The 25,938-nt window shown below is 40.0% G+C and overlaps 1 protein-coding gene across 2 annotated transcripts in view; it reads right to left on the minus strand.

Annotated features, from left to right (window-relative positions):
• Positions 1-5,133: 5,133 nt before the first annotated feature.
• The window catches only part of KLHL14 (kelch like family member 14), a 60,613-nt gene continuing 39,808 nt past the window's right edge, over positions 5,134-25,938 (minus strand). For both annotated transcript variants that reach the window (XM_071418825.1, XM_071418834.1), the window contains exons 4-9: positions 22,356-22,445; positions 17,800-17,878; positions 11,517-11,707; positions 11,197-11,355; positions 8,299-8,456; positions 5,134-7,841 (exon numbers count right to left, since the gene is read on the minus strand). In XM_071418825.1, coding sequence (XP_071274926.1) covers positions 7,701-7,841; positions 8,299-8,456; positions 11,197-11,355; positions 11,517-11,707; positions 17,800-17,878; positions 22,356-22,445 — 818 coding nt within the window. In that variant the 3' untranslated portion in view covers positions 5,134-7,700. The remainder of the gene's footprint in view (positions 7,842-8,298; positions 8,457-11,196; positions 11,356-11,516; positions 11,708-17,799; positions 17,879-22,355; positions 22,446-25,938) is intronic.

The raw sequence follows: 25,938 nt of genomic DNA on the forward strand, positions 1-25,938 counted from the left end.
AAGGATTGCAACAAAAGGTTTTCTGATTAAACTCTGAACTACAGGGCCAGGGATGGAGTAAGTATCCACATTGGAATCAACTGAAGTTGATGTCCAATGACATTTTTTACAGGGCAAGCAGGAGACCTGGTGTTTTTCAGAAGCATGAATACATCAGTCTATGAAAATAATTGCCCTGAGCAACTGCCTAAAAACAACAGCAGGCAGTCCAGAGCATGAAACCCTTGTGCTAGTCAAAACAGACCATTGTTGGAGAAATATATCTTTTCAGTTCAGGTACCAGAAGTGCTCAGCAGCTCTTGAAAACACTGGAATATATCATGGCAAAAGTGAATGCTTGGAGAATAATTCACAAGAGGTGATGATGTGCCAGACATACTTCTTCACCAAGATCTTTCATATTATTCCACTAGAAGAAGCAAAAGCACTTAAAAGACATCAGTAATTTTGTTCTGAGTGCCCACTGATTAAAGTGCCACACTTTCATACAGCAGGTTAATTAATCACAGTCCTGTATGTAAATTCCATTCACTGAAGTTTACTGGATTCCCTACCTGAACCTTGCACAGCCAGATGACGGCTTTCATCCTTATCTTCAGTGGAAGCGCTGGTAAGAGGGAGATGTTTTGTCTTGTGCCAAAATATCAGTCTGATCAGATGTGACCTGGGCAAGTTATAGGAAGTTTCCAAGGGATGGAAAGACCTCATTCCACAGCTTCAGTCCATTGCAATGCTGGGCTGCATTACTGTAAGTTAGACAGAAACCTCCTGGTGAAGATGTGGGCCAGGTGGAGATCAGCTAAAAAGGGAAAACCAGAACCGCTGGTGGATATAAATTCCATAGTCAGGGAGAGATTGAGTCACAGGCTTAGAGAATAGTGAAGATTGGTAGTCTTTGGGTTTGCAAAAAAAAGCTGTTGCAGAGTGAGAATAAACAGTTTTCCTGTTTATTCCACTGAAAGCAGGAGAAGAAAAAGCAGCTTTAAAGATTCTGTCTGCTGTGAAAGTTTTAGATTATTCAATTACGGACTTAGACTTTTGGAAAATATTTGTTTTCTGTTTTAGGTTTTTTCCAGGAATCACCTCTTTAAACTAATGAGACATTGAAGCTAGCCATTAGGAGGCATTTTCTGATGATGACGGTGACTCCATCCCGTCACACATGGCTACGAAGGTTAGGCGAGTCAGCAAATGTCTGCTGGGAGCGCGCCGGACACCGCCGGCCCCGCCGTGCTGGGGGGAGGCAGCGATGACCTTGGCAAGCCCCAGCCAGTGCTGTTCCCTCTCACTCCGGCAAGTCTGAAGATTTACTTTCACCCTGAAGGTAATCAGTCAGTCGTGATTTTGACCTACAGTTTAATGTGCTCTCTTGCTATAGTTACAGACATCCTCCTTCTGGTTATGCTCCCTGCTGTGACTAATGGCATCTTTGCAGTTAAAGAGGTGGTTTTTAAAGAAAAACATCCAAGTTTCAGTGCTGTTACCGAGTTAACACTTTTAGCAAAAACAATGTCACAGCAGTCCTTGCTATGGCCAATGAACTTGTCATTTTTTGGGTGCAGATGTGTACATGTAAATTTGTATACCTTTTGCAAAACCCCTACATAGGAAGCAACAATTTTTTTTTCCTGTTAAGGTTTATGAAAAGGATCATCAGCCTTGGTATTCATTATTCACAGTGAAGAACCTTTTAAGTTCACTCACCATTCATATAAAACTGTCTTGGTCAGTCAAAGTTTTTTGAAAACTGAATTATTTTGCACAAATGGAAACAAAAATGGAAATCAGTTTTTTTTTCAAAGATCAGGAACTGAATACCACACAACATACCAAGATATTAAGGAAGCTTTACAAATCCAATCTTGCAGGTGTGATTTTCTGGAATATGTTTAAGGGTGACATGAGAAACCATTTTTAAAGATAAAACCATAAGGATTTTCATGATATTTTGCAAAATACCTCAACCATTCATAACTACTCCTTTTTAAAACACTGAAATGATTGAAGGTAATTTTCCAAACTGAAGAACAGGTTCTTGGATTTAGTGATGGGGCCCTTTAAATAAATAAAACAATTTTTTTTTGTCTGTGTAGATGCTGATGAAAATTTTGGGAAAATGTTACATTCATTTAAATCTCCTTCTCCTTTCCAAATAGGTTCCCTGTATCTGTTCACCTCTAAGCCCAATTTAATTCAAGGGCAGCAGATCACAAAAACTAATGCTACTAGACAAAATTTCTACTCTGTATGGCAAGAAAATCAGCAGAAAGTAGATCAAGTTCTTTTTTTCTTTGCCATATAAAACTGCAGATGTCATTTGGATACTAATTGGAGTCATTGTACAATCATGTTAGATGCCCTGTTCTCATTCAATATGTGGCAGGTAACATAGCACCTATGTTCTTCAAGAAAAGATCAATGACAAAAAGGTAGTTTTCTGCTGCAGGGAGAAGACAGACAATTAGAAAATCACTATTTGTATTCAATCTCTGTTTACACCGGTTGACCACATCTCTCACAAGTGCACATTTCTCTCCAGCTTCAGAAATACACAAATATATCAGCACCAGAAGTCTCCTCTCGTTTTAGTTTGCAATTCAGGATTGCTTTATTAATCAACGCAAGATGCATTCATTGAACTGGATTAATCCTGCATAAGTAATTTTGAAATTTCCTGCTGAAGTTATTTTTCATTTCTGGGAACAAATCATTTATTTGGATTTTCATATATCAGGATCACAGAGATTTGCCACAGTCAGATTTTAATTTTAGTTACATCTGAGCTGGCTTATATATTAGGGCGCATAGTTTTGCATGAGAGCATCTTCTAAAATCTGTAATTGGTGTGGAACACTGACATGCACAGAATACATCTGACAAGGTCCAGAGAGTTAGGTTCAGTTTTGCTGATCAACATCTATGCTGCAGATTAACTGAATCTTTTATGGCATTACAAGCCCTCCAGAATACATTAGTGTGCTTTCCCTTCCTGCAAACCCCCCTGACCTCCAGTGCTGCCATCACTGCTTCCTTCGACTGGACCCGAGAGGCTGAAACACTGACTCCTCTCCACTGCTGCACTAATAACAGAAATTAAATGTGTTTCTTAAAACTGCCCTGGAGTGTGTGCATTGGCACTTACCTTGGGTCTTTTAGCACTGCTTGGGATTTCCTTCTCCTTTGTCTGTACCAGAAAGCTCTATTTAAATTGAAATATGACCTCTCTCTTAAAAGCAAGGGAAATAGAGTACTTTATTGATGAGTGATTATAATACAATAGAAACCAGTATATATAATGAGGTTTGGCATGGATTTTTCTCAGAAATTGACTCACAGATGCAGCTAGCAGAGGAAATCATTGTATTAAAAGCAGAAAGGGGGATAAACACATGAGGGAAAGCAATGCCAGCTTTTGCGAGGTGGGTGCAGAGTACCTTCAAAGACAGCACTGTAATTATTGAAAAGCATATTTTTCAAATGCCCTCTTGGTCATTCTTAAGGGCATGGCTACAGGTTACAAGTCACCAGCAAATCATATTTCTCACACTTGTCACCCAGTGGATGGGACCATAGCTCAAGATCAGGAAAACACCTTCAGTCACCAATCCAGCTTTTCAGGTCCCACTCTGCAAAAGTACTTAGGCAAATTTGTCACGCTGAGGATGAAATGGAGAAGATTAAGGTTTGGCAGGAAAGGCAGCCAAGAGAACTATGGAACAGTCCATGTGTCCAGCTCCCAAAGATGACTCTCATCTGAGAATCAGAAATGAAAAGGGCTCTCAATGCAGCTGGGACCAGGAATTGTGGCTCATCTGCTCTTCTTGTGCTTCCCACCACCAGCATCAGCTCTCCTCCCTTGTCACAGGGGCTGGCTGTGGTTGGGTGTTTGCCACAGCCCAGGCCCTGCAGAGAGGTGTCACTGGGCAGCTCTTTGATAGGTTTTGTTGTGCTGAAGTCTGTGCATTAGAACTTGAACACTGCAACACCTAAGTACTCTGCTGATTTATCCTTCTGCTTAACAGAAGGATACATAACACTGAAAATTATTAGCTGAATACCATCACCCAAGGGCTTTTCTAGTTAGTTTCATGTTTATCTCATATTGTCTTCTATTGAATTTTCTTATGTTTCTCTTCTGCCCTTTGTATTGCCTTTCCTCTAGTTTTTTTTTTCAGCCTTGTTCTGATATGTGCTTCTCAAAAACCATTTTTGCTTTCCTCATTAATGCTGATTTTTTTCTGTGCCCTTGATTCTCAAAAACATCCCACTTTCTCCTTTCACAGTCTCATTTTCGATTTTTCCTTTTGTTTACTTTGTTCCCTTCCTTTCTAAATCATATCTCTGCCCATTGTTTCCAGTTTCTCCTCTTCATACTTCTCCCACATTACTTAAAAAAAAGCATAAATCTCCCTTCCTTCCTCTGCTGCAATAAACTCATTAATGAAACAATTCTATTCATTGTGCTATCTTAGTGCTATCCAGTACAGCCCACACCTGCTTGAAATACAGGGGCCACTTTGCTCAGTGCACCCCTCTGGTTTGCATAGGCAGATTCTGGTCCCTGACTAAGGTGTGTAGGCATGAATAAACAATGCATGAATAGTAATTGGCATTGATGATGCTTCTGCTTCCTGGTAGAACCTCCTGCTTTTACCTTGTCTTAACCTCACGATACCTCTTGTCCCAACTCCTCTACAGCACACCCAAGCCAGCACTTTCCCTCCAAGAATTGAAATACCCACAGTTAGAAGGGTCAGTTGCCACAGGAGGAACATTTTGAAGAGGTATGAAGTTGCCACAAGCACTAAATTCCCCAAAGCAAGACTGGGCTTAACAAAGCAGGGTCCTTTTCACTTACTGTGGGACAGAGGAACAGAGGGAGCAGCACAAGGCAGAAGCATTTCACAGGCATGTAGTGGCTTCTCCAGTGAGAGCAGGCCCAGGGGTGGAGCTTTCCCTGCTGGAAAAAGGTGCTGCTTTCCCAGGCCAGGCACTGTGCTCTGGGGGAGACCAACTCACTACAGCCTGCCTTTTACTGTGGCCACTGCACTGACAAGCACTGAGTAATGACACTTGGAAAACAATGAGGATGTTATGTAACACCAGAAAATAAAGGAAGTTCACACATCTACATGATAAAAAAAGTTCCAAAGAATTTAATGTAGATATTATTTATACATACACTTTATAAGTAGGAATATGGCAGACAGTTGAATTAGTACATAAAGTTTTATTTAAAGTTTCCCCCCTACAAGCAAGCTTCATTTACACAGTCTAGTACTGTACAAAATTTACATTCTTTGTGTGACTTATTTAGTTAGCATTGTTTCCTTGGTCATGCCTTCCTGATAGATAGAAAGATTTAGATACAGTCCTCATAAATCTTTAAATTATCTTGGTAAAAAAAGGAACCATTTAAAAGGACAAGAAGTATCCTTTAAAAATGGTACATTTTAGTAGAGACAAGTGACAGACAATGTTCAGTGGCAGACCTTTTAAATGTCATACAAGGTTTCCTCATTTAGTATCTTAACAGTTTCCTTTTTATATATATTTATATTTATATACTTTCAACAGGAAAGGAAAAAAAGTCATGATTGCACCAAATATATTTTACAAGGGATCCCTTGGATCTGAACAATATAAATAAATACAAAACCAACTAAGATTGCACTATGTAGGAGAAATGGATTGAGATTTCAGGATATACACTCCACCTTTATGAGTTCCTTAGTGATGCTCACTGGAGAACTCCCCGAGGGCACATTCAAATATTAGCATCTTCAGATAATTATTTTGTTTAAACATTTTTTTCCAGGCGTGCAGCTACCTCATCAATTGGATTATTGCATTTGTGTGGTACCAGTCTTTACTGCATGACTCCAATTTTACAAGTTGTGTAATTCTGCTGCAAGCAAGGGAGTTGCAATAAAATTGGACTGACGCCAGAGAGAAACAGTCCCATGATATTTGCTCTCCGTTATTTATATTGCTCTCAAGCATCAATATATAGTGTAATTTCTGTGTACATTCACCCTTTTTCTATTTTGCAAAGCAAATAATGAAGTCTATTTCCCATCTATTGCTTCTGCAGCTGAAACCAACCTCCAGTAGCTGCCTACTCCTTGCTTAATGCACTAGCATTAAGTCCTGTCGTGAAAGATATGTGCAGGGCTGAAAATGCAGAGTGTCCTTTGCCTTTATCTGGTGCAGCCAGCTACAACTAGGCAAATTAAAGGCCAGATATTTATCTGACATAAAGAACATCCATTGGCTTCGATGGAGCAATGTCAGTTTACACCAGCAAAGAGGATGGTCCTGAGAGTAATGGATGCAGCACTAGTAAACCACAGTGGAAGAATTATGCACATACTTTAATGAGGTGAAGATGATTATGTCTGTTAGCTGCAAGGTGGTGAAGAATCAGGCTCAGATTTTGTCACTGCTTTTGCAAAGCCAGGACAGAAAGACATAAGCTTAACACACAGACAATCTGATTTGTGCAAGCAGCTATGACTTCATGAAGCAAGTCCTAAATGCTACTGGTCCCATGTGGGAGCATTCTGAACTCGCTTTGCAGTGTGTAAATAATTACACAGGCTATAAGGCAGTGGAAAGTCTAGCCTTATATTACTTTGGATCAATAGTAAAACTCTCTCAGAGTGCATCTTAAGATCAACCACACAGGACTACTTTAACTACCAGTGTCTCTCCAAAAATGTGCATAAGCATTTCAGAGTCCAAAGCAATAAATTTATGATTAAATGCAGTCTTCTTGTCTTTGGAAAGAACTTGCACAGATGCTGATATCTAACAGGTTAGTGAAAAGGAAGTAAGGTTTCTGGTGCTTCGTTAAGTGGTCATAGAAATAACTTACTTTTCAAAGCCAGATTTTAAGCTGTAGGATCCAAATTCTGTTATACTAATGTAGAACCAGTCATTCCATGTGATTTTAGTGAAATGGTTCTGACTTTACACAAGTGTGATTAGCAGAATTTGATCCTAATCCCTAAGCTGCTATTGCAAGAAGTGCTCTGTAAAGCATAGCTTTCATTGTAGTCTGCTTTCTGCTGCACTTGCACATGGGGACTTTGAAGGCAGAGTGTATTAGTTGCCAAGCTGCGCAAAAACTGAATGATATTTCTTTACCTTTTATAATCTTCTGATGCTGTGTTGCTTGCAGAGCATATGAAGTAGTTGTAGGTTAGGATTACAGAGGAGGAGACAATTCTGCAATGCAGTGTGAGCTTTTCACTATCTGAATTCTGAAACATTCATGAAAACAACATCCTCATGACTTCAACACAGATCACATGCAGGTAGATACAATGCACAATACTGATCTTGTCTCTTCAGGCTCTATTTGAACAGTTAGCCATCATTTTTTTTTAAGTTAAATCTGATGTGAGGAGTGTCTCTGCAGCAGGAAAAGTTTAAATCAGTCTGAAATGGCAGTCTGTCAGCATGTAATGTTCGGTGTGTTTTAGCTTCTCGCTTCATAAGACACCGGGCACCTATCTGAGATGGGACAACACTTGGTTTTTCTTTTCTTTTAGTTTGCTCCTAAAGCATAAACATGGAATGAGGGGTCAATTATGGTAGCTTTGTTTTAACAGGAACTCTGTTCTAATAAAATATTTACGTCACCCGTCATTGTTTTCCCAAATGCACTCAGTGTTCGTGTCAGTGCTCCCGGCCCATCACTTGTTGTACGGGACGCAGGCCGGCAATACCACAGTCGAACACGCAGGTCCTGCTAGGGGCTCCGCAACGTCACCTTCCAGCTCTGTCCAAGTCCCCTTCTCAGGACTGTAGCAAATAGTGGAAGATTTGTAGGCTCCCTGGTAGTAGAAGAAAATGTCATATTAAATGTGGCTTTGGTAAAATCCAAGTCACATGTCAGCTCTAATGATGTTTGAAAGTGACTCGGGGTCACTCAAACTTAGAAGCTCTTCAAGAGGTTTTTGGTTTTTTCAGCACCCAGCCTCTGAAAATCAGTCTCCTTTACAAGCACCTCATAAGCAGAGCTGTAACCATACAGTCCCATCAATCATTTTTTCAAAATTCCTTCTGATTTTTAAATTACTCCATATCAGTGAATAGAGTATAATAATAACTTATCTAAATAGAGATGCACAAAGGTGAAAAAACACTCCATGTTCTCTATAAGCTGAAAACCAAGTGAACCTGCCCCTGTAGCTAATTCCCCTCTTCTCTCCATCCCATCTGCATACTATATGGACTGGCCACAAGAACTCAGAAGGAATAGAAAGGTGATTGTAGAAAGCAGGTACACACCATACTCCAGCTGTAGCCTCCTACAAGGTAAATACTGTCATCAAGGACTGCACAGCCAGGGCCACTGCGACCCTCCAGAATAGGAGTCTGCAGGATGTTCCACTGGTCACCTTTTGGATCGTAACATTCCACAAGCATTACGTCGAGATGGGAGAAACCTGGATGAGGGCATTCAGGAAAGAGAACATGTGTTATGACATACTGTTTTATTGCTTATTTTACTGTTAAACTTATTAAATTATAGTTACAATTACACTATTACAATTATAACATAATTGTAAACATTTTAAAGAAAATATTTTCATATACATTTAAGCCAATTTCTGTAATATTAATGCTTTGTAATTTCAGTTCAAATAAATCTGTTGAAAGTTTTTACCATTAGTTCTACAGTCTTCTACAAATCATGAGTCCATATAAAATCTGACCACATCAGGAAACACTCAGTAATAACTTATCAGTTATTAACACTCAGTAATAACTTAGTGACACAAGCAGATTCAAACAAAATTCCTCCTTGTCTATGAGTGCTAATACAAGTTTGACCATGTAGGAAAAGATTGTCCTGGCAGTCTTTCTCAAAATTCAGCAGATCCAATCTATTCAAAATTGAACAGATTGAATTTTGCTCAGAAATCAATGTCTAACAAGTCCAGGGAGAGCTTAGACAGCTGAAGCCAATTGGTTCTAGAGGGACAAAGTGCTTAGCATGATGGACATGATGTGCAGGACCAGTTTCAATTTTCCAGCTGACTTAAGGTATACTCTAAAGCACACAGCTGGGGTAAAGTCTTTAAGGTGACAAAAAAATGTAACCACAAAAATGGTGGTCCCATCTTTCCCTGGTAGGCCAAAAAATGCTCCAAGCAACTGCTGCTGTTTGATCACCAAAGGGCAGAGGGGTCTCAGCTCAAGATTCTCAATCTGTATCAGTTAATATGAATCAAGTGAGCTAAACACAGACATTGAACACAAGAGTCCTGGTTCCTGCTCTAATTTTAGGCAATTCCCTATTTCAAACTACCTTCTTTATCAGAGAACTGCAGTAAAAGAATGGCTTTCTTAATATGCTGAAGTGCTTTTCTTAACCCATCTGTCTTCTCTTCAAAGTATGGCAGCAAAGAGAAGTAAGATTTTCTGTAAAACAGGGTATTTGGTGATATTGACACTTCACAAGGGAGCTGCTTGCTTGAATATTATTTATGTCTGGAATGAGTATGAAATAATATGAAATAATTCATAATCATATGAAATAATTACTTGCTGCTTTAAGGTTTTCAAGGCACCATAAAAAGGCCACTGCCGTGCACCCAGAAGCTGTCCAAAGCTCTGTAACAAACTGCAGTATGCACATGACTGCTGTGATGTGGTAAATACACAGCTAACACTACTACACAGTTCAGCTTCACAAAGGAGGGTTTTGCCATGGAGCCCTGCTATTCCCTGCCAGTGGAGAATTTGTAACATTTCATCCACACTTCAGTCCCCTCCCTGTCCTTGCAGCTCTTCCTTTTGTTTCACTGTATAGGAGAAACCATTTTTTTCCAAAAAGTTCTTTTACCAGAAAGTCACATCTTTCCAGAAGCCTGGATGTTAAATGCTCCTCACAACAGTGAGCAGTTCAAGCATAACAAAGGCACCCAGGACAACAGCCGTAGAGGCAAAAATGCAAGGCTTATTAGAAGTAGGTGAAACTATGTGGAAAAAAAAAAGAAGGTGGCAGAATAGATGCAATTCGAGCCTCTGCAAACCAAAGCATGTGCTTTAGCTTGAGGAGAGCTGTGACAGGTTTTACTTTTGTAGGAGGAAAAGCCAACACTGGGAAGCACTGAAACCTGGCAGTTGTTCATGTGCAAGCCCTCTTCACCTTATAAGGTCCAGTCCATAACCACCCATCCCAGCTGGGGGTGGGGAGCGGAGGCACAGCAGCACTGAACCTGCCTGCAGGGGTTTATGCACCAGTACTATTTATTAGGGAAAATTTACATCTGGGACTTTGTCCCTTGCATGCTCCACAGACACTCAGATCTCCAAAAGCAGCATGTGGCTTTACAGTGTCATGGGGACCCGGGGACTGGAGTCAGACATGACCTGGTCTTACTGGCAGTTAACACATTTTTTTACTTTTTCTTCTATATCATGATTTTATCTTTTGCTGTTGAGAGTCTTTTATTTTTTGGTTTTCAACATTAAAGGAGAAAGAAGAAAAAAAACCTGAATATTAACTATCAAATATTATCATGGGAGAAAGGAGCAGGAGGTGTGCTTTTTGTCTAAGTGGCTGGATTAAAAAACATCTTTAACATCAATGACATACAGGTATTAAGATAAAATTACCAAATGCCCAAGCAATAGTTATTTTGAGACCTTTTCAAAAGATGAAAACAAGAGACCTCTAAAAAGAATTATAATAAACAAGCTGCATTTAATACTAAAAAGGGATTTAAAGAGCCTAGTCCTATAATTTAATGGCTGGAAGTTTCCTTTTTTTTTCTCTTCATTAAATCAGGAGCTTGGGTTTTGTGTGTTGCTCTGAATAAAGCTCTCTTTAACTGCACATTTTGGAAAATGATTTACAGAGGAAAATATTGCTGGTACTTTCGGGTCAAAGAATAATCTGTTTGTTTCATTGAATTCTTGGTAATGACAAATTGTCCATGCCTTTGAGTAATGGAAGCTCCCATTTTTATTATCTAAAGCATTCATTACTCATATATTTAATGTACTGTTATAATTTTAAAATAATTTGCATAAAATGTTTTTAAAATTGCTGGCTCAAGTGTCCTGTTAAATTGTGTTGCTTGGCTTTCAATGTATTTAACAGTGACTGTCTAACAAAAATATTCCTTATCAGAGATGTGGGACACTGAGATACTTTTTTGCTATTAAAAATGTGACCTTTCAAATGGTTCCCTCCAATTGCATACAGTCGATCATTCATTACAGCCAGAGTGTGAATTGCTCGTTTTGTGTTCATGTCCTGTTTTCGGGCCCAGACGTCCATCACAGGGTCATAGCAGTACAGCCAGGGGACGTATTCTCCATTGTGAACACCTCCTGCAAAGTAAATACACATCAGCTCATTAATATAAATAAAGACATTGAGCTGCAGCAGCAATTTAGCTCCCTGGTTTTGGGATTCTGCGGTTTATTTATTTTTTATGGTGGTTTTGGGTTAGTTTTCTGGTCATACAGCAGGAATTACTCAAGACACTGGCCTGAAATATATATCTTGCCATTGTGGACGGCTCCTGCGTGGGCTGCCAGGGGCTGGGGTAGTGAAGACACGTAGCGCCACTCGTTTGTCTCCAGGTTGTAGCACTCCACGCTGGACAAGTAGCCAGTTTCATTTCTTCCACCGATGACATACAAGTTCTTGTCAAGGCGGCAGGCGTAGAAACTGGCTCTCCTGGAGGACAGGGCAGAGCAAAACAAACAAGCCAACAACAAACCAATTAGCCATGTCAAACATTTCTTTCCCCTCTCCAGCTGACTCCCTGAACTAAGAGAGCTGCTCCTTCAAATGCTACATCAGGGAGAAGTAGCTTCCAGAAAGCTTCACGTGCTTACAGCTATCCTAGAGACTGTGGCTGCTGTGCTAATCAAATACACAATACTCCACATCAAAAAATACTTCATTTTTTTGTGTCAAAACAATCAGGCACACATAAGGCTGCCAGAAAATACCCCTTTTCAAAGCTGTTTGTTTCTTTTTCACACCCGTGAAAGATAAAAAGGTGCTCATTAATGTATGGGGCATTACCTTGTAAGGGATATAACAACTCAGTAAGACAAAGTGAAAAATGAGGTAGATAATGTAACAATAATAAATTATCTTGACATTCACTTTCTTTATGGTCCTTCAAGGGTCATTGTTCCCAATTTACTAAGAGAACCACATCATCAAAATTTTTCTTCAATTATCATTTTTTTCTTCCTTCTGCAGTACTGCAAACAACTTTCCTTATGCTAGCCACAACACTACATTTCCACCCTTTAACTCAAATGAGGTCTGTCTCCATCCAACTAACCCTGAGAAAAGTTTTAGCCACCTGTCTGCTTTTACATGCAACTCAGGTGTGTAGGAAAACAATTAAGTTTTCTGGTCAGGACTGTCAGGCATATATTAGTTTGTCTTCCTTGTGCCTCCAAAATCAATGGTGAGTGTTTCTTGCTGAAGTAAAAATTGAGCAGTAGATGATTTTGAGAGACCTTGGTTGGTGTAATCCACTCTGGGGAAAGCTCCCTGGATCATTCAGCAACAGGAAGGTTTGCTAGAGTAGAGACCTTTAATTTCAAGCAGCAATAACATGAGGAAGAAAATTGCAAAAGAGCACAGCTGGGCTAGGATGAAGAGCTGAACAAAATATTGAATGAGAAGAGTCGTCAGTCCCCAACATAAAGTTTTCTCCTGGGTGAAATCAGAATGACATGGGAGCCCAGAAATGAGCAGGCAGGCCAGGCACAGCAAAGTGTAGCTCTGACAGCTCCTGCAAAGCACTCTGGAGTGTGGCTGTAGCTTGCCAAACCCTGCTCCGTGGCTGATTCAATGCACTCTGGTTCCTGCCCAGATGCCTTAATTTGAATCTGGGAGCAGCTGCATATTTCACTCCTGAATCATGCAATAAATCTTGGGGCCTTGATGGTCAGCTGCACCATCAAGGACTTGAACCTGCAGACCACTGCAAAGCATTTGGATGAGCAGTGGCACACACAGCATCATCAGTGAACAGCTTCCATGTCCAACTCCTTCCTGGGCTTCCTGAGAGCCATCCTGTGACCAGGTGAGCTGGCAAAGTCTGGTGTGCCCTGTCCCTAACCAGGCATCTAGTCAGGCATGTTCAGGAGCATTTTCTTCAGTGAATGCAGGAATAAGATCTTGCTCTTTTGCACAGCTACCTATTTTCACAAAATTTGTAGCATCCTTTAACCTTTTGGAGAAATTTTCCTCTTAGTTATATGTCTGAGACTGGCTGGTGGTTTATAAGTTGGAAGAGAAGTCAGGCAGACACCAAGGGATACAGCCATGGAAACAGCAGGGCTGGCTGGGCATCCAGGAAACAGATTTGATGCATCACTGCCAGTTTCTGACCTTACTTTTTGGATTTGGTGCACACCTGACAGGGCTCCTCACCAGCCAGGGTCACTGGACATCTCCTGTTCACTTCTTTGCTTTCACCCTGCCTGCACATGGGCAACTTGGACAGTGTGGGGCAGAACCCCATTCTGAGTGGGGCTGGGAGCTCCACCATAGGGAAGACCTCTGAAAAAAACCCAGTGGAAATAGCAGGACAGGAATACTGGCAAGTGTCTTCAGATCAACTGATGAATTAAAAAGGACTATTTAATTTATCTGTCAGTGGGCAGATAGAAGCTGATGGCATATTCTGCTCTGCATGGTCGGGCAGCAAATTGTGCATTTATGTTTTTAGCCTGATATTCTATGGAAACAAAGCTAATTTGATTACACTGTACATGTACCCATGTCTGCCTACTGTTGTCTCTTAAAAAAAACTCTGCTGACTGATTTCACTCTAATTTGACAGAGGCTATAGGTGTTACAGGCAATCGAATGTATATAAGCTTTCTGAGAATATGTGATGGGCCAGAGGCAACACAGCCCACAGTTGCCCCAAAAGTAGGAAAAGCTGCAGAGGTCACCTCCTATTAGATATGAGAGAGCCTGCATAGTCAGGTGCCCATTTTTCAACCCTCCTGTGTCCAGCAACCACAAGGCACAAAACCAGAGGGTGCCTGTTGTCAGCGCTCCCACATCCACTCCTCTGACCTTCTCTGCTGAACCCATTACCAAACTACTCTCAGCATGTTTTGCCTTTTTTTTTTTTTTTTTTTTTTTTTGGTCAGGTTTAATAACCAGAGTTGCATGCATTATTCTCTTAACTAGGGTTTCACTGACGATATTCTGTACGTGTACTCCTGGTTTCATCCACACAGTGTCACTATAAGGAGCAAAAATGAAAGCATCAGCATACTTCACTCTTCTGCTTGGATGTGAACAGTCACTCAGTAGCTTCTGTCACAAATATTTTAAGCTTTTTGGGTTTTTTTAGTTTTTAATGATACAGTGTGTAAGGGCATGCTGTTACAGCATGCAAAGGCATGCTGTCAAGTGATGACTTTTAAACTGCTGTAAAATATGATTCAGATTAAACTATAATACAGCAATCTTTGCATGACAACGTTCCCCTCGCTACTGAGAAGACACTATCCATTCTAATCAGGTAACTAGAATGTACCTCAAGATCTAAATATGGACAGTAAGACAATTATTTTGTGATTTTCCTCAGAACTTGAAAGTACTCCAGGTTCACTGGTCTCCTAAATGCTTTTCCTTCACACCTCTTCACCCAACCACTAACCCAACCAACTTCTTTCAAGTATACACATATAAAAGGGAAGATTTTCCTCATGATTTTCACACATGATGAATTTATGCCCTGAAACACCAAACAGATCTACCAGTCTGAGATTTAAATTTACCAGTGCTGCTACTGATTGTCACAATATCTGGACCTGATTTCAGAGTAATTTATAGAGTGCATGCTTTGCTTTTAAAAAATAAATAATCTTAATAGGGGTTGACATTACTATTATTAAAGTCAAAGACAAAAATAAAATGTGAAATTTTTGTATTTCTTTTTCTGTGCCTTTTCTCAACTCAGCCTCAGAGAGTACATTGACCTGCTTACTTCCCACTTCCACTTGTGCTTCTTCAGAACTTGATACAATGCCATGCTTTTAGCTGGTCTTCAAACAAAAATTTTGAACTCAGAATATAAGAAAAAGCAAGTTGCTTTAAAATGCTGGTTTGCTCCACACACCTTGAAAAGCTCTGTGTTGAGCTGGCAAGATGCAGCAGTTCTGCCTGAGGTGCCTAGCTGAGGCTCCCACCTCAAGTTCAGATACAACTGCTCTAAAGACTGCTCCTTCAGCAGCCATCATAGTCTAACTGAACTCGTCTCCAAAAACCTTCCTGTTGTTAGGGCATCATTTGGCAGATGTGTATTTCCAAAGCTTGTGAGTCACTTGCTGGTTCTCTAAACAACAAACTCCTGAAAATAGTATCTATTTTTCAAAAGCGTTTATATTTGGGATGTTCTTCAAGGGAAAAGGAACCAAACTTAGCTTTGAAGAAAATACACTGGCAACATTGAATCTATAATGGGATTAGACTTTTCTTTATAGCTCACACAGTAAAATCAATCAGATATGGATTTTGGCATGTGAGATAAAAGTTTACTTATCAAATATTTCATACAGATTTTTGACTTGAGAATATACTGCCTGTGAACAAGTCCCACATTTACCTGGCAGTCATTTCAAAGGAGCTATTATAGTCTATGCAGCCAATTATTCTCAGACTAAAATTCCTAAATAGGTTTTGACTTGATGGACCATAATGACTCAGAGAAACCCATTTAACAGTCTGTCTTGTCAATGGTGCCTGCATTATGCCAGCAGAGACAGGGCATGACCCCGTATTCCTAGCAGGGGGAAAATAGCCCGTTGACTTTAATGGGAACTTTATCTCACTAAAGGAGCTGGGAAAGAAAACTGCATAAAAGCTCTCTCTTATTTGCATGATCTTCTACAAACTGGGCCAGTCCATACCTCTGAAAGCTGCTATAACTCTGAGGAAGTCATTAGGACTGAGCAAACAAACCATCAAAACCATTTTAGAAAGTGAGTGTAAAATCTCTTTTTTCCAACAATAGCCCTAATGCTTAGGAGCCTTTAAAAAAAAACAACATGCAAGCCCATGAGCTATGTATCCTGAACAAAAGAGGTGACAATTAAGGTTGTTATAGCAAAGCCCCTTGCAGAAGGAACTATGTATGAGTGGACCATTGTATTTCAGTCCCTCTGTAGGGAGCTGTGGTGTTCACACATTACAGTTTATTACGGGCAGGGCTGTGGGGCACAGATGAGTTTTGGCCTCTTGGCTGAAGGCAGCAGCTTCCACCAGAGCACAGGGCCAGTCAACTGCCTCATGATTTTCCAGGGAAACACAACTGGCCAATGTGGAGGTGAGAAAATTCCTACTGCCTCCTTTCTCCAACCCTCAGCTGCCTACTTCTGCTTTCTGAAGTTTGTCAGCCAAATAAACCCAACTGCTCAGCCAGCTGCCAACACCCCTCAGGAATTTGGCTCAGAGATACCCAGAGGGCCTGATTAGAACTCAGATTAGGCTCCACAGAGGAGCTCCAGGCTCCATACATCACCAGTTGGTCTTCTAGACAGTCTCCCAGCTCAGCAAGGATGACTTGCACAGTGATGCCCACTCTGAAGCTCACTTCCTGTCTCCCCCATGGCAACACATAAACTGGTGGTGACTCACTCTAGGAAGCTGAACCAGAGGGGAAGGTGTCCCTCTGTTTTAAAGTAAACAATCACAGCTGTGAAGGTTATCCCACAGTGTTGGTGGGAATGAGGGAGAAGGCTAGGTGCTGCCAAAGCAGGGACTTAGGTCAAACAAACTGAATCTTGAACAAAGGTCCTTCAAAACTTCTGCAGACAAATTTGAAAAAACAGCCATATTTCCAAGCATCTCATAAGACACACCTTGAATCACAACACTGCACTGAATTCAATATATTTCTGACTGCCAGACACCTGAATAGTGTAGACAGTCAACAAAAAAAAAAAAGAACTGTAATAGTGGCACGGAATAAAGAAAGCATTCGAGGGAAACACTGTGAGATCTTTTGTACATGGGATTGATGAGAAGATGGGTGTTTAAGTGAAGGAAGGTCACTGAATATTTTCTTCCAATAACATTGTAACTTTGGATCTTCTGCCTTTGAGATTCTTCTTACAAAACATGCACAATTCTGTTCAGGTTTATGGAATTTTTTCCTGTGAGGGTGGCATTTGGGATCCACAGTTCAGTTTACATCATCTTTACAAGTCATTGCTCAAGTCCACATCCACCTTTGCTCTTTGGTACACAGCAAGATTAAAATATGAGCTACTCTAATATGCATTTACTGACAGCAACTTCACTCAAAGACCACCTAGGATTAAGAGTCCTCTGACAAGTGGAGACATGTTCAGGAGAGCTTTTCATAGCTGGTGTGGTGAAACAGGATGGAGTCAACATGTGAAGGTTTCAGTTCCCTCTAAGATATCTGACTATAATTACTGCTTGTTTACTGCCAAACTCATCATGACACTTCAGTCAGGGAACATGACAGGACACTATGGAGACTTCAGAAAAATCTTTCAGACCGTACTCAGGCAACCAGTAATTGCATAAAGTCCATGGCTTTTGCATGAGTTAGCACTGCAGGACTTGGCAACTGGAGTTCCAAATTTGGAAAGTTTTAAAAATTAGGAAGCAAATGGGACACAACTGCATGCTGCAGTTTTGTCTGTGTTTTCAAAGCTTCTATAGGCCTCCTTATTCCCAGAACTAAGACAAACCTCAGCTGCCCCTAGGATGAGAAAACAGAAATTGAAAAACACATAGCAGGTTTTTACCTCTCTTGCATGGGTGGAAGTTGTATCCAGCTGTTAAACCTGGGATCGTATCGGCTAACAAAGTTTGTACTGTGTTTCCCTGTAAAGATAGATTATTTTGACACTCAGCTGTTTGTTTCATGTATTTAACATCATGATTGTAATATATATTACATATACTTCACAAGTTGACACCTTTTATGAAGGGTTCCCCCTTTTACAACAATGTATGATTACACTGTGTGTACAGTAATAATTCAACAAATGGGGCACTGCAAGGCTTGAATTAGCAGTCACTAGCAGTAAAAGCAGATAGTGATTATTCTTGGTCTTTGTAATAAGATCTTGAAAATGTGTATTTAAATTTACTTACACAAGCTGTGGTATTTTCACAGCCACAATAAATCACAGCACTAAACAAAATTACTGCCCAAAGAGGGCATCCCCACAGTATTTTTATGACTAGAATTTTTTCAGGTAAAAAAATTAAAGGGAGAACATGTTCTTTTCTTTCTCCTTATATTCTCTCTGTGTGGAACATGGCAAAAACCCATTGTGCAAATAACCAGGAGCTGCATAAGCCATCAGCATGGGGTATGCAGTATTTGCACTAGACAGTTTATTCTACCATGTACTTTCAGTGTAAGTTAGAAGGAATTACAGATGTGCATCGAAGGGGGAATACACTCTTAAGAGTTTTATTCCAACTCTGTTAGCTAAAATATGAAGCATGAGCAACATACACCAGCTAACTAGCTTCTCCCTGCTGTCAAGACCAAGAACTGTGTTCATGTCTTCACGATATTAAGATTTCACCTTATTTTACATGCAGATTGACACCAAAGCAAGAAAACTGAAGCAAGAGAGTGCATGGCAATTTCCTGTAACACCTGAGACTTCAATAGATGAGCATTTTGAAAACAGAAACCTTTGTTTATGTATGTGTGACTAAAAAATTGAATTAGAGGCTTCACAGGCCAGCAGAATAACCTAACTGCGTATGTCACAGTTCTATAAATGGTCACTGGGCATTCTACAAGGTGAATATTTTTGCATCAGACAAGCCTCTGCAGGATTGGCTCGCTTTGCCTGCTTCATTCCACACTTACTTCAGCATGTGTAAATACACCATCAAGACAGTAGAGAAGAATAACAATACAGCTAGAACTTATAGTCATAATAATTTAAGTTCATGTTCTACAAGAAAACAGAGAAAGAAACCACACTGACCGCTTTGGAAGTAAACTGATTTCCCAGCCATGTTATAAGCATGTTCTATATAAGGAGGGTAAAGCAGAAGACTGATGAATAATGGAGCATTACCCTTCAAATCCAGCATGGTGCCTAACGAGGACCATGCTGAGTGCCACTCAAAGATAAGACCATCTCAGCACCACCTCAAGACACAGAGTGAGATTCCCCTACTGTAAGGGCAACTGATCCTTCTGCCACTGGGCTTAGTGAAGTGAGGCTTTGCTTTTGGTCCTTATCTGGATTCCTTTAGTCTACACAGACAATTTAGAAAAAGAGGCATTGAGAGCTATAGATTCAATAAGCAGCAAAACAGTAACAGCAAGCTTGAACAGGTTCTAGGTTTCACTGTCTAAGACGTTTACTAATCTCTTTGTATTTCAAAAAGCAGGAATTCAAAATAATATAAATATCGATCCTAAGTTCAAACTTCTATTTTTTTTCCTAGGTTTTAAGGCTGCTTTATTAAACTGCTTCCTTCAGAGTTACTGGGACTTCAGTGCTCATTAGTTATACAGCAGTTTGTTCACTGTTGTCATACAGATCTATAATTTGGCTGCCTAATGTGTCATACACATACTCACTACAAACACCATGTATGTAGAAGATTGTAAAGTGCAGGGTAGAAGAAGGGTTTAGTAAGCCTAGACTGGGAGTGCAGGATACAAATCTGGGTCCTTCACAGGAAGGGAGATGAAATCAAACTAGAACAGTCACAGAGAAGAGCTACTATGGCAACAGGAAGAACAGAAAGTTTACTTTATGGCAGGAGACAAAGAACTTGGCCTGTTGCACCTAGAAATACCAAAGCTGAAAGGGGATAGGAGTGCTGCCTGTAATACTTTAGAGGAACAAATCTCCAGGAGGGGAAAAACTGTTAACCTAAAAGCCAGCCATGGCATAAGAACAAGGTGATTTAGACAGTCAAAGAATACATTTTATTGGATATCAGAATAAGACTCCTAGTCATTTAGAGCAATTGGATTCTGTAACAGTTTTCCAAGAGGAGTAGTGGGGGCTGGAAATACAACTGCTTTTCAAATGCAGCTTTAAAAATTTACAAAATGGGATTATATGATGCCTGTGACTGCAGGAAAAGGACTTGGTGATATACTTAATCTGCCTGATGTAACTGGTTTGACTGCAGTATAAATCTGGAGTTCTGTTTGAAAGAGAACTCTATCTATGTTTTGCTTTGCTTATCAGCCAGGAGATTGCACATATTAGGATGCATCTGTTCTGTCAGAACACAGAACTTGGGACAAGTGAACAAAAATCAGGATTAGCAAATCAGGATGATGGCACAAAAGAAGGCAGATACTGTTCTCTGCTCTGCAGCCATGCTAGAAGGTGACGGGCTCTGAAGGTTATGAAGGTTGGTTTTAAATCTGTGCCTATGTTGTGCACCCTGCTTTCATCAGTGTTTACTCATGCAAGAACCCCTTGTGACTGGAAAGGCATAGCTACTGGAGGATGCAAAAAAGTGAGAAAAAATGTCTCCCATACTTTGTGGGTTGTCAGGAAGTCAGTGGAGCATGAAGGAGGTGTGAGCACTCCTTGGGGTCCACACATTTTCTCAACAACCAGATGGTGTGATGGCTAAAGCAACATCTTACCATTGCCACCATCTCTAATATAATTCTGTACACTGGAAAATACACCTGGAACAGTCTAATTTGAAGCAGAAGCTTTGTAAAGCCTTGGCAAGATGAATCCAAGTAGGTCCATCTGAAGTCCCTCCTGTGCTCTGAGGATAGTAGACAAGGGCCTTTACACAAATTCAAGTGGGCATGTGTGAGCTGCCCCCATGTAGCTGCACATTTAGAGCAAAATGGTTACAAGAGAGAATATGCCCAGCACAGGATGTAGTTTATGATTTCAGGTTCACTTTCAGTGACAAGTAAGATCCATTTAATAAAGAGATCAGTACAGCAATGCTCATACCTTTTTTATTGCTATCTTCTTTACGGAAAAAATCCCAGCACTGGTATTCACAGGTCAGGGAAATTGGAAGATGTCTTCAGCGACATCTTCAGCCCAGGAGTTGACCCAGATCTAGGCAATCTCAGGCCTTGGGTACTATTCATCTCAACTGTGTTTGACTCCTATCGCCAATGCAAGATATTTACCCCTTCTACCATCTCTCCATCACCTTGCAAGTCAGTTTCCACATCTTCAAAATGTGGGTAATTACACTTCTTTTCTTTTACCCTTCATGTGACATGGCCATTTAATTATAAACTGTCTGGAATAAGGTCTGCCTGTCCATATGCCTACCACCAAATGCAACAGGGCTCCTCACTGGATGGATGTGGCCAATGATCCTAAAAGAAATTGTCATTTCTTGTCATACTGCACTGTCTCCTGCTTCAAATTAAAGACATTCAGCAATATTCAACAATAGAACTAAAGGGCCCTCTCTTAAGACATATAGTGATATTCTTAACTACACCAGAAACATGCTTATAGGGTGGCCTGGATTGTTTGTCTCAGGTTTTAGGGAGTGAACAGATGTAACTATTTTCTATAATTTGGTTTGGTGCAGATGCTGAAATGGGGCATTCACAATAAAATATATGCAGTATATGTAATTTCAGCTGGATCCTCTGGTGTTTTAAAGTAAAAATGTGTACCTGCAAGCTGTTTTATGGTTTCTCAGTCATAATTATCTCTGTTACACAGACTGCTACAACTACAACTCTTTCCTCATGTGCAAGCTTTTTAACAGTGTCTTGACAATTCTGTGAATTTTGCAAGGCATGGTATTCTCCTTTTGCTTTGCTCAGAAGCCTGTTAAATTGTTTAATTTCTCTTTGCGGTAAATTTATGAAGTAATCAAATGAAAGAAGGTAGCAGCAGATAATCTATATGAGAAGCTCTTGCACAAGACTGAAAAAAGGATCAGTTTAAGAATCTCAAAGTATAGATAATTAACACATTAACAACTTGAGCTGCGAGTATCTTGTTTGACAATAGAAAAGAAGCATTCATCTACTGCAATTGCATTATTATATTATGACTGGAAGGAGCCTGGAAATGAAGGTTAAAATTCTTAACAGCTGCTGCCTGGTGCATGCACTTGAAAGAGTCTGTTCTGCTGCCTGTGGCATTTCTCAAGGGATGTGGGAGCTGATGAATGACAGAGATGCTAATGCTAAAGTACCAGATATTTATAACATCAATATCAAAGAGTAGCCTTTACTAGGTTCAACAATTAGGCTGAAGGTCCTCAAAATCCCTTGCTAATCACTACATCAGCTGACCTGACAGCCAGGGAGGCACAGGAAGGCAGATGTTCCCTTTGCCTTTTAGTATTCTGTACATACCATTAGGGTTCCACTGGTCTTCTCCTCCCAGCACAAACAAGAAGTTTTCCACTTCCACGACGCAGTGATGGGCACTGTTGTATGGCATAACTGCAAACAAAGCAAGAATTACTTGTCAGCTCAGGACACTGATTTTATCAAATATTTCCTCTTTACCATCTGTACGAAATAATATGAGAATGTCACCCCAGGCATGTATGAAAACTGACTTTAGCAGCAGACAAAGCCACTTATTAGTAAACTTACGCAATTCAATGTTGCAAATAATTAAGGAAAAAATCAGGAATTCTGGTCCCTCAGTGCCCCCTCACCTGCCCAAGTACCATACATGCTGATCTAAAAATAACTTGTAAAAGGGGGTGAAGTTGCATGATATTTCCCTGAAAATAAGCAGATGCTAGGAATCCTGGTATGCTGGAAAACATTAAAAAAACCTCAACCATGCTTTGTTCTGCTGGTAATGTTTCCACAAGAAGAGTCAGTATGTTCAGTAGCTTTCTATTACACAGCAATGAACAAGCTGCATTTCCATACAGTTTTAAGTTTTTAAATTAAGGTCCTGCTGATTTAATGCCTTTTACAAATGTATACGCTTAATTTCCTGTACAATGTCATTAGCAGCACGATCACACATCTTCTATTCATCTAATCAGGAAGCCCTTTGTTAACAAAGATCAAAACTGTGGCATTAGGTTTGCAACATCCCTTTTTTGGTGGGGGGAGGTATCATGATTACTATGGACCAGCTACAGATGCAAACATCTATTTCTTAATATTTACTTTTTCCACTGCAAATGGTAAAATGCAAAAAAAAGGATTACGTGTACATGGCACAGATATTACTGCAGTGTGCCATACCCACTTTAATGATATTATATGGAAAATGCAAACTTATACAGCATTATTACTATACCACATAGAGTAGTTTTGGCCCAGTGGCACCAGTAGGAAAAATGATGTCCTTGTTCAGCTCATCATATGGGCACCTTAAATCTAGGTGAGGACAAATGGGGAGGTGATGTGCATGTACAGGCAGGGAACTTATTGCTTGACACGGATCAACAGAGCACTTAGGAAACCAGTGCAGTGGGAAATCAATATGACTCAGGGCCAGCTCTTACTTTGTGCTCTTTTGCCAATGCCAAAAAAAAAAAAAAAAGAGAGGCAGCCTATCTCACACTTGGATTATTTTGGGTGATATATCTCTCATTTCATTTGTTTTATTATCTTTTATTTTTCTCAGAATGCAGTTGTGCAGTATAGCATATGCAAATAATAATAAGAAGAAATACGCACAGCTTTGCTATTTAGGACGCATTTTCTTAAAGATCAAGTGGGCTCATTTAAGCTTCTTACTGAAGTTTTTGCCTAGGCAATGATGAATAAATAAGGTATGTTTTTAGTTTCTAGTGAAGGTCGAATATCTTTTTCATAGTCTGTGCTCTTACAAGTCATGTAAGTGAAGTAGTTCTTAAATTAGGCAGCCAGGTACAGTGAAAGTTCATTAATTAAGGTTATTTGTTACTGATTCAATTATATTAACTGGGAACTAATCTCACTGCAAAGATTTTATACTACCTAGAGATTCCTACAGTAGGATGAAAGAATGAAGTCCATTTTTGCTATCTTTTGAGACACCATATGATAATTATCTCACTCTTTAGTCTTAGAAATTTTCCTCTTTTAAAATCTTCTCTCTCAAAACCACAGAACTTTTCTTGATTTTGTGGATGCTTGTGGTAAATAAAGAATTTTGTCCCTCATGAGAAATTTGCTGCCTTTCTTAGACGTTTTTAGGGACCCTTCCTCTCAAGAAGAGACTCCCCAGGATCAGTCTGTAAGGGCTTCAAGTTTTAAGTAATACAGTGCTCTATTTTATGGTTTCCAATTAGGTCCAAGCTGCTGGTTGCACCCTCAACCTCTTCTATTGGTCAGTCCGGAGAGCTCCAGCATTTATAGGAAAAACTGTCTGCAGGCAGCACACATGCATATTTTTTCCATTGTATTTTCACTTTTGCAAAAATTTGTGCTTATTTATCCACCATATTGACACAAACAGAATCAGCAGAGGAAGAAATTCCACTTTAAGCTTTTCTGCTGTTACCATGCATATAAGGTATGCAATAAGACTCCCATAATTATTATGATAATTAAACCTTGAAAACTAATGGCTTAATCCTGGCTCCTACTGAAATTGATGGCAACATTCCCAATGATATAGGATTGGGCCCAAACAACCCAAACTACCATCCATAACTCACAGGAAAGCTAAAAGGAGGCTTGCCTTAGAAAGAAGGGTAGTATTTGGCCTTCAGAAAGAAAGGTGACTGCAATAAAACACTGCAGACCTTTACTGTGACCTTTGTTTCTCTCAGAGCTTTAGGGAAAACTGTTCTTAGTCTCGTGAATCTACCCATGGGACTGAAGGGAGCTGGACAAAACCGGGAGAATGGAGCAGCACTGTGGACATCTAAGAGGGAAGGGACTCTTACTGAGAAATGAACCACCTCACATTCTCCTTGACCCTTCAGAACTGGCAGTTATACACAGAAATCAAAAGAACAATTTCCTTTTTTTAGTTATAAAATATCCCTTAAGAGCACAGAAAACTTGCACTAAAAACTATGATTCTTATGGACATACACCCAGATAGAACCTAACTTTCATAGACAACAGTCAAATTTACATGGCAGTGGGCATGCTAAATTCAGTATCTGGTAGTAGCAAACTTCTCAAACTCACTGGGCTTGCCAGGGTGTAACAGGAAGAATTTGGCCCATCACACAGTCTGGCCAAACTGCTGCTTTCATTAATTTTATATGAGTCTTTGTCTGCTGTTTGGCTTTAATAGTGTGAAAATCCCATCTTCTCATTTTTTTATCTCAACTCATTGGAACACCTGCCTGCCCCACAAAAAGGGTATTTGAAGAGAAGTTTGTACGCCATGCTCAAACACAGCCCTGCATGAGTTTTTAGCGTGTCAGTCAGTGAGTTAGAGGGAAAGGGTAAGGAGAAGCTAATCAGGATGAAATGAGATTAAAGGCTGTCTAATTTTACAGCAACTGTGATCCATCAGCCACTGTGAAAGTGACAGTGGAAATGAATGATGGAGACAGACAGGTGGGGCTGTACATTTCACTGATTTATCCTCAAATGCACTGGGCCTTATTTTATTGAGTGAACATGACCGCATTTATCATGACTGTCATCTAAACCCACTTCCCTCCATTTAAAAAGGTCACTTTACTAGGAGGGAGTAGGATAGAGGCACTTTCAAAACAGATTTAAAATTTAATAACACATGTTTATAAAACCCTGGGCAAAAATTCTTAACTTTATTAAAGACCGATTTAAAAAGAAGGTGAAAACACTGTTAAAAGGAGGAGAAGAAAAAAAAAAGCCATGGTCATCTGAGAAACATTCCAAGGTGAGAGGTGCCAGGGAAATATGTGAGAGAGACAGATATAGAGTAGTTGCAGTGGGCAGAAACCACCTCTCCTAAGTCCCTGCCCCTCACACACATTTCCCAAAGCTCAGGATGCCCATGCTTTCCTGCACCAAGAGCACAAACAAGTGCAAACAG

This window comes from Agelaius tricolor, unplaced genomic scaffold, assembly GCF_023055355.1.
Source record: "Agelaius tricolor isolate 1412-34295 unplaced genomic scaffold, bAgeTri1.0.p SCAF_2, whole genome shotgun sequence".
In the NCBI taxonomy this organism is placed as follows: domain Eukaryota; kingdom Metazoa; phylum Chordata; class Aves; order Passeriformes; family Icteridae; genus Agelaius; species Agelaius tricolor.